Source organism: Macrobrachium rosenbergii, chromosome 17, assembly GCF_040412425.1.
Source record: "Macrobrachium rosenbergii isolate ZJJX-2024 chromosome 17, ASM4041242v1, whole genome shotgun sequence".
Classification (NCBI taxonomy): domain Eukaryota; kingdom Metazoa; phylum Arthropoda; class Malacostraca; order Decapoda; family Palaemonidae; genus Macrobrachium; species Macrobrachium rosenbergii.
The window spans coordinates 35134570-35148264 of record NC_089757.1 but is presented as its reverse complement, the minus strand read 5'-3'; the positions used below and the strand labels follow the sequence as shown (position 1 = coordinate 35148264).

General features: G+C 36.6%; 2 protein-coding genes across 3 annotated transcripts in view; one reads left to right on the top strand and one right to left on the bottom strand.

Annotated features, from left to right (window-relative positions):
* The window catches only part of Scr (Sex combs reduced), a 201226-nt gene extending 195817 nt beyond the window's left edge, over positions 1 to 5409 (bottom strand). The window contains exon 1 of one of the 2 annotated variants that reach the window (XM_067119833.1): positions 3038 to 5409. In XM_067119833.1, coding sequence (XP_066975934.1) covers positions 3038 to 3728 — 691 coding nt within the window. In that variant the 5' untranslated portion in view covers positions 3729 to 5409. The remainder of the gene's footprint in view (positions 1 to 3037) is intronic. The other variant, XM_067119834.1, reaches the window with a different exon arrangement.
* LOC136847611 (uncharacterized) overlaps positions 4416 to 13695 on the top strand; it is a 32678-nt gene continuing 23398 nt past the window's right edge. The window contains exons 1-2 of the mRNA XM_067119327.1: positions 4416 to 4671; positions 5051 to 5216. Coding sequence (XP_066975428.1) covers positions 4416 to 4671; positions 5051 to 5216 — 422 coding nt within the window. The remainder of the gene's footprint in view (positions 4672 to 5050; positions 5217 to 13695) is intronic.

Genomic DNA, 13695 nt, shown 5'->3' with positions numbered 1-13695 from the left:
TGCGACGCCAGTCAGATCAACACATAACCAATCAAATTAAATCTACGACTTATAGATCTGGTTCCTTTACGAAAAAAAATGTTGAATGATATCCGTCAAAGAACAACTAGACTTCTCAGACCACTACAGTAGAAGTCAATGTCCAATTTGTCCTCATTCAACTGAAAATAAGACAATTTCTTTTGTTAGGGCGAATTATAACTGCAATGAAGGGAAGATATATATATATATATATATATATATATATATATATATATATATATATATATATATATACATATATATATATATATATATATATATATATATATATATATATATATATATATATATAAATATTATACAATACACTTGTATTATTATTACATTGCACCATACAAAAATCATCTTCAATATTTTAACAATAACTGCTGTTATTTGATGCTTTCCATAAATGTATGTGTGAGTATATACTTTTAGTTTGTGGCCTGTTCTAAGTAACGCCTTTAACTACAAAAAAAATAAAAATAATAAATTACAAAACCGTGACTTTCTTGCAATGCGGATTTTGTAATATTATCAGATAATTTTTTTTTAGGGAACGTGTGTGTATCACATAGCGGTACTTCAGAGGACAGAACAAAGAATTATGAAGTGATAAATATGATTCTAAACAGAAAAGAAGAAGTGAATATAATATATACAAAATTACACACACACACATACATGATAATACTTGTACAAACAGCTTTTGATCACTGGGCATTACACACGAAATCTGCGCTTTGAAACATGTGATGAGTCTTTTCTCACAAAGTGACAGATGTATTGCAATCATAAAATAAAAATGGGAAAGTATTTTCGGAATACTGATTAGGAATATATGGTTTTCTTTTCGTTTTCTGTGAATAAAAATGTGTAAGAATGGGAATAAGAATGGGAATAATTAAAATCGATAAAAAAAGGAATGAATATTAACAATGGATTGCTAATGTAGAACAAAGTAGTAATATATATATATATATATATATATATATATATATATATATATACATACATACAATTTTCCATGCAAATATGAAAACTCATAAATCACTTAGCGAATACCTTTGAGTACAATTTATCTTTTTTTTTTTTTTTTACAATTTGACACTATACGCAAAAACAACAGCTTTTTAGTCACTATTTCCTTATAATGTTACCGTAATTTCAATATCAGTATTTTATCATAAAAGGCGCCATTGCGATTATGTAATCTGTTGTGCTTATCGGTAAAACTACAGCACTAAAATTGCAGCATATTTTGTTAAGAATATATTAGGAATATCTCGAGAGAGATCTGATTCATGTTCTATATCATTTTTTATTTGACAGACATCATACTCATACTGGAACCGTAACGTGAACTTGAGAAACTGAATGTCGCATGCACCAAGTTACATTGTAACTTCATGTCTACGATCCATCAATATTAATCACCTCGATACACGAACCATTTCCATAAAAATATTTACAATTAAAATAGAAACTCGTTTTCTAGTTTTCCAGAACTTTTGCTTCTTCCTCCGAGAGATGAGAGAGGACGGCATTTTTTCCTCCCGCTCAGGCGAACATCGCCCCATCTCCTCCAGCGGGACATAAATCGTCAGTGGAGACTTTTGGAGACTTCTATTTGTTGTCACAATTTGTCGGTAGTTTCTAAGCGTCTCAAACTCATTAAAGAACCTGGTTATGCGGCCGCCGGGGCACTTTCTTGACACCCTACCCGAAAGAACGAGGAGGAGGAGGAGAAGAAGAAGGACCAACCGGGACCACAATCCTTCACCCCTCTTCTTTTTATCATTTCTTCCAATGCGGAAGAACACATAAACACTCGGCCACCACACTTACACTCTTACACTTATACACACACATTCACTCACTCCTTTCGCCCCTCGATAGAATTTATGGCTTCTGGGTTTTGCTTTAGGGGACCCCCTTGCTGCCCAATCTTTGCGGTCAGCTTCTCAAAAGAGAGTGATTTTAAGCGCGGTCGGAGAAAACGACATCGGCGTAACTTCTGTTTTATTGACTCGGAGACAGAGAAAGAGAGAGGTGACGAAAGGCTTATAAAAAGGGGGTCGTAAATGGGGAGCCAAGACACATAATAAAAAAGGAGAGAGAGAGAAAGAGAGGAAGAGAGAGAGACAAGGTGCTATGAACAGGCAATTAAACAGGTGACCACGGCCACCTATTAAGACGGGTTACAGGCACTTTTAGTAGTTTACGAGCGGGGAAGGGTTTAGGCGGCGTCGGGCACACGGCCTCTCTCTCTCTCTCTCTCTCTCTCTCTCTCTCTCTCTCTGATATTTACGAGGTGTGGTGCCCACACGCCCGCCCGAAACCCAAAGAGCCATTCTACCGCCACCCACTTTTTAATGGACACCCTCTCGTTCTGTCACATTTATTGCACTCCTTTTGAATGATGTACGCGAATGGTGTGAAGACTAATAAAATGGTGGGTTACAATATTGGTACTGTGGTGAATTGTGAATTCGGGTTTTTTTTTTTTCCACGTGATTATCGTTTAGGTGATGAATGAATAAGGCTTTTAAAAGATTTCATTCACATTCAATTTGATTTTTATACACACACAGATATACATATATATATGTATAAATATATATATATATATATATATATATATATATATATATATATATATATATATATATATATATATATATATACACATATACATACATACATATAAAATCACACACTCGTTCACACTTTGGTACATTTATTTTACTGGTTCCCTTCTTAATTTATAGGAGAGGCCTAAGAACTTGAGAAAGGCAGCATTACGCGTCACGGCTGAGTTAAAAGAACATTACAACTCGCACATGGTGAGTTCTCTTAAACAACCTGTAAATGGGGGTTTGAGAAAAGAGGGGAAAGGGAGATAGCGAGAGACAGAGAGAGGGACAGAGAGAGATAGAGATAGAGATAGAGAGAGAGAGAGAGAGAGAGATTGAGAGAAAGCAGGGGCATTGCATATCTCATGAATTGTACTCACTCTGGCCGAGATGGACTCTCTTCATCCAGGGGTAGATCTGTGGCGTAGGTTTTCCTGACGAGGAGCCTCCGGAACTTCCCGAAGCCCCTTCCAGGCTCTCTCCACCTTCGGTGCCTTCGCCGCCCCCTCCGCCCGAATTGCTCGTTCCGCCCCCACCACCCTGACTAGAGCTGTTCTGTTCGGAGCCGCTTCCGGAGCTGCTGGAACCGGGCCCGCAGCCCCCCGCCGACACAGACAGGTCCTGTGGAGATCCCACGGGATTCGCCGTCGACTCCGGGGTGGAGGCGAACTTGCACGAGGCGGAAGAGGTGGACGCCTGTGGCGTCGCGGCAGGCGAGGTGGAGGGCTGATGTAGGCGTCCCTGGGCGGAAGGTGCAGGCGTGCTGCTCCCGCCGGAGCCACTCGGGGTGCCTACTGACGCGGCCGCAGCCGCCGCCCCTCCTCCTGACGAAGAGGCCGCCGACGTGACGGAAGCCCCGCCATTGCCACCTGTGGCGAATTCGCTGCCGTTGGGCGCGGCCGAGATGCCCGACGGGGTGTATCCTCCGTACTGCTGCAGGGGAGGGGAGTAGCAGTTGTTGTAGCTGTTGAGGGCAGCACCGTAATAGTCTGTGTTATTGAGTCCACTGACGTCCTGGCCGCGCTGGCCGTAGCAGGCCGACATAGAGTTTATGAACTGGTAGGAGCTCATGGCTGTGGCTACACGTAAAAGGCCGCTGCTGGTGATTCGAAATTTTTTTGCTCCGCGAGCGAACTTTCGAACGAAAGGAAGGAGGAGGAGGAGGAGGAGGAAGAAGAAGAAGAAGAAGAAGAAGCAGTCCTGCTCCTACTCCTGGTGTCCGACACTGTTCCACCCGATGATGGTGACGATGAATTATGGTGACACTACTAGGATACTAGTCGAAGGAAAACCTCTCTAGCACTTGCACATTACTCCATATATGGCCTCCGAATACTACCACGTGACTGACAGCAACCAATAGGAATGGGCGCATGAGTGGAAGTTAACAGGATAATGAGAGACAGAGAGAGAGAGAGAGAGAGAAAGAGAGAGAGAGAGGAAGAGAGAGAGGAAGAGGAAGAGGGAGAGGGAGAGAAGGAGAGAAGGAGAGAGAGAAAAGGCGAGAGAAAGAGAGAGAAAGAGAAAGAGAGAGAGAGACAGACAGAGAGGGAAGTGTGGTACAGAGCGAGAGAGCGAGCCAACGAGTGCGGCAGTCAGTCCGTCCCGCGGACTACGCCAGCGACCCTCGCACCCTTCTTATTCCCACTGTCCGACCACCGTCTCCGTCCGGATAAATTACGAGCAGCCGGAGCGCGCCTGGCCCCACCGAGCGCCCATGTGACGATGCACGACTATAAACAAACCGTAAATAAGAGCATGAGGCCCCGGGGATGCGCAGCAGCAGCAGCAGCCAGGCGAGAGCGCGCTTTCCGCGACATCTGTGAGCAGCGCGGCAAGTTAACGACTTGTGGCGAACTGACAGACGGTGGGTGTGCGGGCAGGAAGGAGGAGGACCCACCCTGGCAGGAGGAGGGGACGTCGCAGCAGCAGAAGCAGCAGCGGCGGCGGGGCTCTAGACCGCCTCCTCCTCCTCCTCGTCCTCCTCCACCAGACACGGATCCGGAGTGTGGCGGTAGGGGGGGAAGGGGACTCCGACCCGCGATCACCCCGCCCCTATCAGTCGGCACTGGCACCGCCCACCCGGACCTCCTCCAGGGGGAACTCCCTCCGTTGGCAACTCTCCTCCGCCCGCCCCATGCATTCCAACCTCGCTCTTATCATTGGTGACACGCCTCCTGATCCTCCCCCTCCCCTTTTTACCTCCTCCGTCTTGGCCTCCTTCCTCCTACCACCTCCTCCTCCTCCTCCTCCTCCTCCTCTTGCTGCAACTTCAACCTGTGTACTACAGTTGTTACTACCAGCACACCCCCACAGCACCTATCCTGACACACCTGCCCGCAACACACCGGCAAAAGCAGCAGTACATCACACATGTCATAATCACACCTGAGTCGGGAACGCCCACCTCCTGCTCCCTTCCTCCTCCTCTACCTCCTCCACCTCCTCCTCCTCCTCTTCCTCTTCCGATCTACCTTCGAAATGCACAAGAAACTTCGTCATCACCGTCGTCGTCTTCGTAGTCATCGCCTTCTCTGGAGGCCGAACCGCCGATGCCACGTAACTCGAGGCCTTCCTTTCCCTTCTCGTTAATTCGCTGATGGAAATCCGTCGTCGAACCTGCAATCCGTCAAGCGCCCGTTAATGAGGCTGACATCCGCGCCCCAATTGCCCGATGTACGTATGACGAACTCTATCACCGGTAGTTAACAGAATCACGGGTGGAGTCCTTCGCGCTGGACTTTGCTGAGTAAGATAATCCTTCCCCTCGTCAACGGGAGTCCTTCGATAGATAAGCAGCTGGTCTTTTTGATTTATTTTTGGAGTAGGATTTCACGGCGACATATCCTTCTAAGGTGATTAGATACCGTGGGCCTGTTTCCTAAATGTGGTAGTCCACGATGATAAACTGATTAGGGATTATGATGACATGAGAAAAAAAGTGTCAATATTTTCGTTTATTTTTAAATATAAGATAATTTTTCTTTATTCAGATTAAAGCAAGTGAACATAAATGAAAATATAATGTTTAGAATTACTCTAGCCATGTACAGTTAATCTCTTAGGCTACTAAATATAGAACTAGTAATTCAGTCAAAGAATTGTATATATGTAAACAATATATGTATATATTCATATATATATATATATATATATATATATATATATATATATATATATATATATATATATACATATATATATATATATATATATATATATATATATATATATTTATATATATGTATATATATATATATATATATATATATATATATATATATATATATATATATATATATATATATATATATGTATATATACATACACATATATATATTTTTTATATATATAATATATATATATATATATATATATATATATATATATATATTATATATAATATATATATATATATATATATATATATACATATATATATATAAATATATATAATTATTTAGAAGAACAAAAATTGGGAAGACATTTTTACTGTGAAAAGTTATCACAAAACATTGATTTTATTCGCAAAGTTCTCGCCCGATTTACTCTTATTCTCTTTAAACTTAAAAGATAATAAATTCTCTTTTTTAACGAGAAGTCCTTTACAATCTCCAGAGAATTTTCTTATTTAATTAAACTCCCCTTAAAGATATGATAAAACTCTACATATATTATATGACAGGCCGACTGATTAACTCAATAACATTAGCAGGGCCTTTTAAAGAAAAAACTTGTAACTTAAGAAGATGCTCTCTCTCTCTCTCTCTCTCTCTCTCTCTCTCTCTCTCTCTCTCTCTCTCTCTCTCTGTTTACGTGCATGTGTGCAGGTAACGCAGCATGGTAAGATGAAAAACACATGCACTTGATTCAAGATAATGAACACTTTTAATTTTACGTCTGTCTAAGCCTTTGCAATTCGAAATTTTAACTCTTGACCGACGTACACAGTCCACAAGCCCATATTAACAGTTCTACTTATTTTTTATAGGTTTAAACAATAATTTGCAAATCTAGGGTAAATTTGGCTTTCGCGTAATCACATCGGCCAGCCGACTTCTTATCACCTGTCAACACCTGTCATTTTCCGCGGAAAGTCGACCTGTCATTATCTGTTCTCGCCTGTTATCAATATAGGCTACACGCTCTTCTGCCTGTTAATCATCTGCGTTCTCTCCATCGTACATGCGAATACACAGCGTTCAAGCGCGTTTAAGTTTGTTTAAATGTTAATATATTTATAAGAATGTATCGCGTTTTATGTTGTCACAAACATGCAGTACATACATTCACCAGTATATGCTATACTATACGGACAATTACTGAATAATTGCATAGCTAGCTGCCAAAAAAAAGTAATCAATACACATCTAAATATACTGAACCTTCTCTCATGAAATTTCCCGTCAATCTTCGTTTCCAATTTTTAAAAAAATCTTCGATATCTCGTGTTTTATTTAAGTTTATTGAGTAGATCCTAAATCTCTAAAGTGAACGAAGCTGCCTCTACCTTCCTCGAAAACGTGGATGTCCCTTGGACCAAAATTTACTTTATAATCTTTAATGTACAGAGCAGAAGGCTGTTCGCGCATACGTGATCGATTCCGTGCTCGACAAGAGGGCTAGTTATTAATCGCGGTATCTACCGTTAAGTTAACGTCATATTGAATTCCAGGTCAGTAGTGCGTAATACTGGTAATTTTCTATTTCTGTGTGAAACGTTAGCGATTGATTAAGAACATCCTAATATGTCAAACATACATACGTACACACATGCATACATACATGCATACACATGCACACATATAGCATATAATATATATGTATATATATATATATATATATATATATATATATATATATATATATATATATATATATATATATATATTAAAAGTCCTTCAAAGAAGGCATCGTGCTTACCCATATAAAAATGGGAAAAAAGCACGTTAAAAGAAGAAGAAGAAGATATATATATATATATATATATATATATATATATATATATATATATATATATATATATATATATATATATATATATTAGATTTAAAAATACAAATAATAAATATTCTTTTACATTCACACACTACAATCTTTTTGAAAGGTAACCCATAAAGTTGTCTCTACGAGGCCCTAAACCAAACGAAAAAAAAAATCTTAAAAAGGTACAATTAGACTTTGCGTACAGTAACAAATGCACGTTTGAGAAGAGTCAGATCTAACTATACCAAGAAATTTTGAGGGAACAATATGAATAACGGTAAATGAACTTTAGTAAAAGAAAGGACATGGCCTGAACGAATACCAACTTGGGACTTAAGGTAAAAGTGAAGCCAAAATTAAGGAAAAGGAGCTTGGGAACTAAAAAAAAATAAAAAAAAACCAAGTGCCCAAAGAAAGTCCTGGAACGAATGATACAATAAAGAGACTGCAAAGAAAACAGGAAAATAAGAAAAAGAAATGAAATCGATTTTTACGATAAGAAGCTAGGAATTATAGTTTTATTAAAGAAAAAGAAATACAGTGACGAATAATAGTGTACAAAAATAAAAAAGAACGAAGGGAATATAACGAAAATTAAGAAAAATTAGGAAATTAAATTGAGAAATAAACAAGACTTTCATTCTCAAAAATAGTGAAAAAAAATCACTCAGAGAATATACTTACAAATCTAAGGACAGAGAAAGAGGAATTCCTGAGAAAATAAAACGGGAATTAACAGAAAGAAATGGGGAATCCATATCAAAATTGGTCGGGGGGTGGGGGGGCGGGCGGGGAGCGGGACAGAGACCCAAAAGAACCTAATAAAAAAAGGGAAAATGAGATTTAGGAAAAGATGGGAAATATATAAAGGAACCTGGGAACAACGCCACCCCAAAAGAAGGCAAGTTTGCACAGAATTTCGAATCCCCCTCAAGAAATAGAAATAAGAAATGTGAAGTAAAACATTACATAAGATTATGATAAGTAACAAGTAAACAGAAGTGATAATAATTCTTCCGTCATTTTCATGGTCGAAGAGTAATAAGAAAACACCAATAATAGCTATCGCTTCTTTTCGGTAATGGCTTAGAAATAGTATTCTCGCCTTCTATCGTTCCATGGACGGGCATTCATTAGCGGGTATATATATATATATATATATATATATATATATATATATATATATATATATATATATATATATATATATATATATATATGTATGGGAACGATATACCATACATTCTTGCCTTGGTAAGAGTACCAGAGTGACTAAGTGTAACCCCTGTTGAAACCACAGGGACAAAACGGGCCCTGAGGGCAAAACGCAATTGCCCAATTCATAGCAAGAGGTGTTGGGAGGAAGGGAAGCGGTTGGGGGGGTAGGGGAGGGGGCGCCCTAATTAATAAGGACCCTTCCTCGCAAAGGTTCCTTCACAGCCGTCGTAAAAGCATAGGTTCTCTGAACATAGAATTTAGCGAATGGCTAAAATATGGGCAACCTTAATAAGAATTAGAAATCGTTTTTACCCACTCTCTCTCTCTCTCTCTCTCTCTCTCTCTCTCCTCAATCTCTCTCTTCCTTTCTCTCCTCTCTTCGCTCGCTGAAAGCAAAAAAAAAAATACAATAACGTATTAAATTTTGATATAGCTGCATATCTTACCAAGTAAATTAACATCGCCGTGTCGATAACTTATATATACTATTGTATTTCATAACCCATTATTCTAAATTTCTGGATGTAATTATTGTTATCTTTCGGCACTGATGTCTATTCTGCGTATTCCGTACTTATAATATCCATAGATAAGTTCAAGGCTAGAATATTTATATTGTATTGCTCTCCCGACTGTGGACATTAAAAGTACTTTCACTGATTTGTAGAAGTCTTAAGTAATTCAGAATTTAACATCATTGATATATATGCATATGCATACACACAAACAAAGACACACACGCACACACACACACATATATACATATATGTGTGTGTGTGGGTATATAAATAAATACCATATAAACTTACATCTCTTTGCAGAATTAAACGGAATAAAATTCACAAATCTTACAGTACCTGACAGTTCTATCAAAGAAATTTCTTATCCCCGTATTCTGTGTTTTATACATAAAAAATGTATATAAAGTTGAATCCAGAGAGTCTTGCTACACATCATAATCATAACAAATGATATTTGCTCACATTTATCTGTGTTCTTTTTCTGCTTCAGGGCTGGGCTAGATAAAGACATTCGATTGCCTGTCGTACTAGCCTTTTCGTAAAATGTGCATACACTTTCAATTCATGGCTGTCTACCAGTGGTTTTCAAACTGGGGGTAACTACCCCCGTGGGGGTAATAAAACCATTTCTGGGGGGTAACGAGACACTTTAACTCCAATTTGTAATGAAAGTAACAATGCTTTAATTTTAATTCTTTGTCAAAGGAATAATGTTTAAAATCAAAATTCTTCATTTCTTGAGACTTGAGTAAAAGTGAAATTAATTTCATACATAAAAATGCATTAGAAATTAAGCATTCCAATATTTTTCTTTCTTATACAATATAACTTCACATAACTGAAGAGGAATGGGGTGGGGGTACTGGTGATCTATCACAATCTGCTGGGGATAGTAAACGATACCAAAAATTTGAGAACCAAACAACTCCTGGCGTCAAGAATGTCTAGTTTCAAAATATTCTGATACACTGATCACAAAACTGAGAAGAGTTCTCACAGTCGTGCAAATGTGAAAACCACATTAAGAGAAACTGGGCAAAGAAATGAGGAAAGTTTTTATTTCGTTCAATTTACAACAACGTCCATTGCTGTACCGAATCGTTTCTCGGAAGATCGTGACTCGACAAATTCCCTTTGCAATAACTTTGATCCCCTGTATACTAGTACCTTATTCTTTGGAAGCTTGAACTCAAGTCAATGGCCCTGTGGTGGGTACAATATGAATAGGGCTCATCTTCTCTGAATAATAATAATAATAATAATAATAATAATAATACACAATAATAATAATAATAATAATAATAACATTGGAAAGCTTGAATTTTCAAGTCTATGGCTAGGAGGCTTGTTTCCATGTGAATAGGGTTTCATCTTCTGAATAATAATAATAATAATAATAATAATAATAATAATAATAATAATAATAATAATAATAATAATATTAGAACAAATCACATTTATGTATATGTACATATATTTAAAGATAAAACTGTAAAGTTTTTTATCTTTAAATATATATATTTATATTAATGTGGATTTGTTTCTCCATTTTAAGAACTCATGCTACCATGAGCATTTTCTAATAATAATAATAATAATAATAATAATAATTATTATTATTATTATTATTATTATTATTATTATTATTATTATTATTATTATTATTATTATTATTATTATTATTGCTGTTACACGGTATCTAATTTATATGGAGTCTTCTCTATTCGTCTAACAATTTTTTCATCAGCATGCAGCTGGTATATCTAGTTTATATATCCTCAGGAAACTTGATATACCAGCTACGTGCTGATGATAAGATTGTAAGAGGAACAGAGAAGACACTATATAAATTAAACACCGTGGAGACAGCAATAATAATAATAATAATAATAATAATAATAATAATAATAATAATAATAATAATAATAATAATAATAATAATAATAATTATTATTATTATTATTATTATTATTATTATTATTTTATTATATAAACGCCGCTTATATTCGCCAAAATATGAAGACTGGCCAGCTGTCGACCAATATTAACGTACAAGAGAAGCGAATTATAAGAAAAATTGAGAAACCTTACTATCAGATCAATTCGCAAGATGCAGCCGTCCTTTGTAACAAGACATGTTTAAGAGAGGGTCTGCTTCCTTCCTATTATTATTATTATTATTATTATTATTATTATTATTATTATTATTATTATTATTATTTATTATTAGAAATAAGTAGACTCCCTCTTAAGCATGTCCTGTTAAAAAGGATGGCTGCAGCGTGCGAATTAATCCTATATTGAATCTTTTCAATTTTTTCCTTATGACTTTCTTCAACGTTAATAATAATAATAATAATAATAATAATAATAATAATAATAATAATAATAATAATAATAATAGATGCCGAAGTAGCTCCAGGACTCATGCAGAAGAGTGTGCTACTAGAAACAGCGCAGATGGTGAGAAAAGTGGATGGACTCCCTAAGAGGCAGGATGCAACCCGGGACCCACCCACACTGAAAAAACAGTCGAATAGGATGACTGCGATAGACAAAATAATAATAATAATAATAATAATAATAATAATAATAATAATAATAATAATACACACACAATAATAATAACAATGCTAAGAAATTCACAATCTCGTGAAAAACAATGTGTGATAAAAATCCACAATTATATAGCGAACTATATTAAACAGTAATATAGTTTACTATAATTGTGGATTTTTATTACACAATAATAATAATAATAATAATAATAATAATAATAATAATAATAATAATAAGCATTAAAACACCAGCAGGTCTCTTATGGACATTTTCGGACTGCAGGGTATTTATCCGGATACTTTCCTAAATCTATTCTTTCGCCCGGCTAGCAACTGGGCCACGTCCCACGTAGCACAACGCACATACCCGCGGCCCCATTTGTCTGCAGAAGGAGGGCAGGGCGCGACGGAGTTCACACGATATTCAAACATCCCACTCCAGGAAGTTAGGAGGAGTTGGCTAAAACGACGCACTTCGGAACTTACTAGTTTCGGAGAGGACATTCCCGAGCGCTTTGTTTCATTCCCTCGTAGCGAAGAGGGTGAATGAATGGGTTGCCGGATGAAGCGAGTATTCTTCGCCACGGAAAAGGAGATGAATTCGATGATTTCGCTTCGAAGTGTGGCCTTTTATGTAGACTCTTGGGTCTGCAGTTTTCTGCCTCGTATTTCTATACAGAAAGCAGAAGGGAATTACTTTAAAATATTCCAGATTTCATTGAAGAATATTTGTTTTCTAGGCATTTCTTTCAAAAAAAATTTTCTAGGTATTTGTTCTAAATGACTTTATTGTTCAAAATTACTTTTTTGCTCAAAATGACTTTTTTGTTTAAAATTACTTTGGTGTTCAAAATTACTTCGTCGTTCAAAATTACTTTTTTGTTCAAAATTACTTTGTTGTTCAAAATTACTTTTTCGTCCAAAATTACCTGTTTTTGTTGTTGTTAAAAATTACTTTTTCGTTCAAAATTACCTCTTGTGTTGTTGTTGTTGTTGTTCAAAATTACTTTTTCGTCCAAAATTACTTTTTTGTTCAAAATTAATTGTTTGTTCAAAATTACATTTTTTTTTCGTTCAAAATTACTTTTTCATTCAAAGTGGTTAAACCATTTTCTCAAACTATTTGTCGTGCGCGTTTCCTCTTTAAAATTTCTCTGCTTCAATATTAACACTGTGTATCATTAAGTAGCGCTCTCAATAAACTGCATAATATGGTTATTGAAGACCAAGTACTGCTCTTATAAATGAGGCCCGAGCTTTTCTTAACCTCTGCGGTATCGTGATTGTAGAGGGAGAAAAATATTTCCTGGCAATCTTCACTGATAAATATCTGTCTGGCTTCTGTTACAAAGTACTTGCCAAGTGATGTACGACCAAGCCGAAGTTGGTTTGTCTTGAGAGAATAACAATGCATTTCAAGGTGTGAACAAATATTTTGCATGGAAGAAAAATTAATAAAAAAAATATAGGTCTAACTGCCCGGCTATGAAAATGCTAGTTGTTTTCATCAAAACAAAAATTCGAAAGTCAAAAAAATTTTATCATAGGACCATTTTACCATTTTTCCTCATTGAACTTTACCGAGCATAGATGTTAATCCTAGTAATGATTATCATCACATGGGACTCATTCATTACCTGTGAATTTTTTTCGTTCCATACAGCATCTTAAAAACTTTTGTATGTATAGCCTATAAATATATATGAAAATGGCACCCGGACAAGCATTTTGATAATCGAACGCTTGCTTACTAAT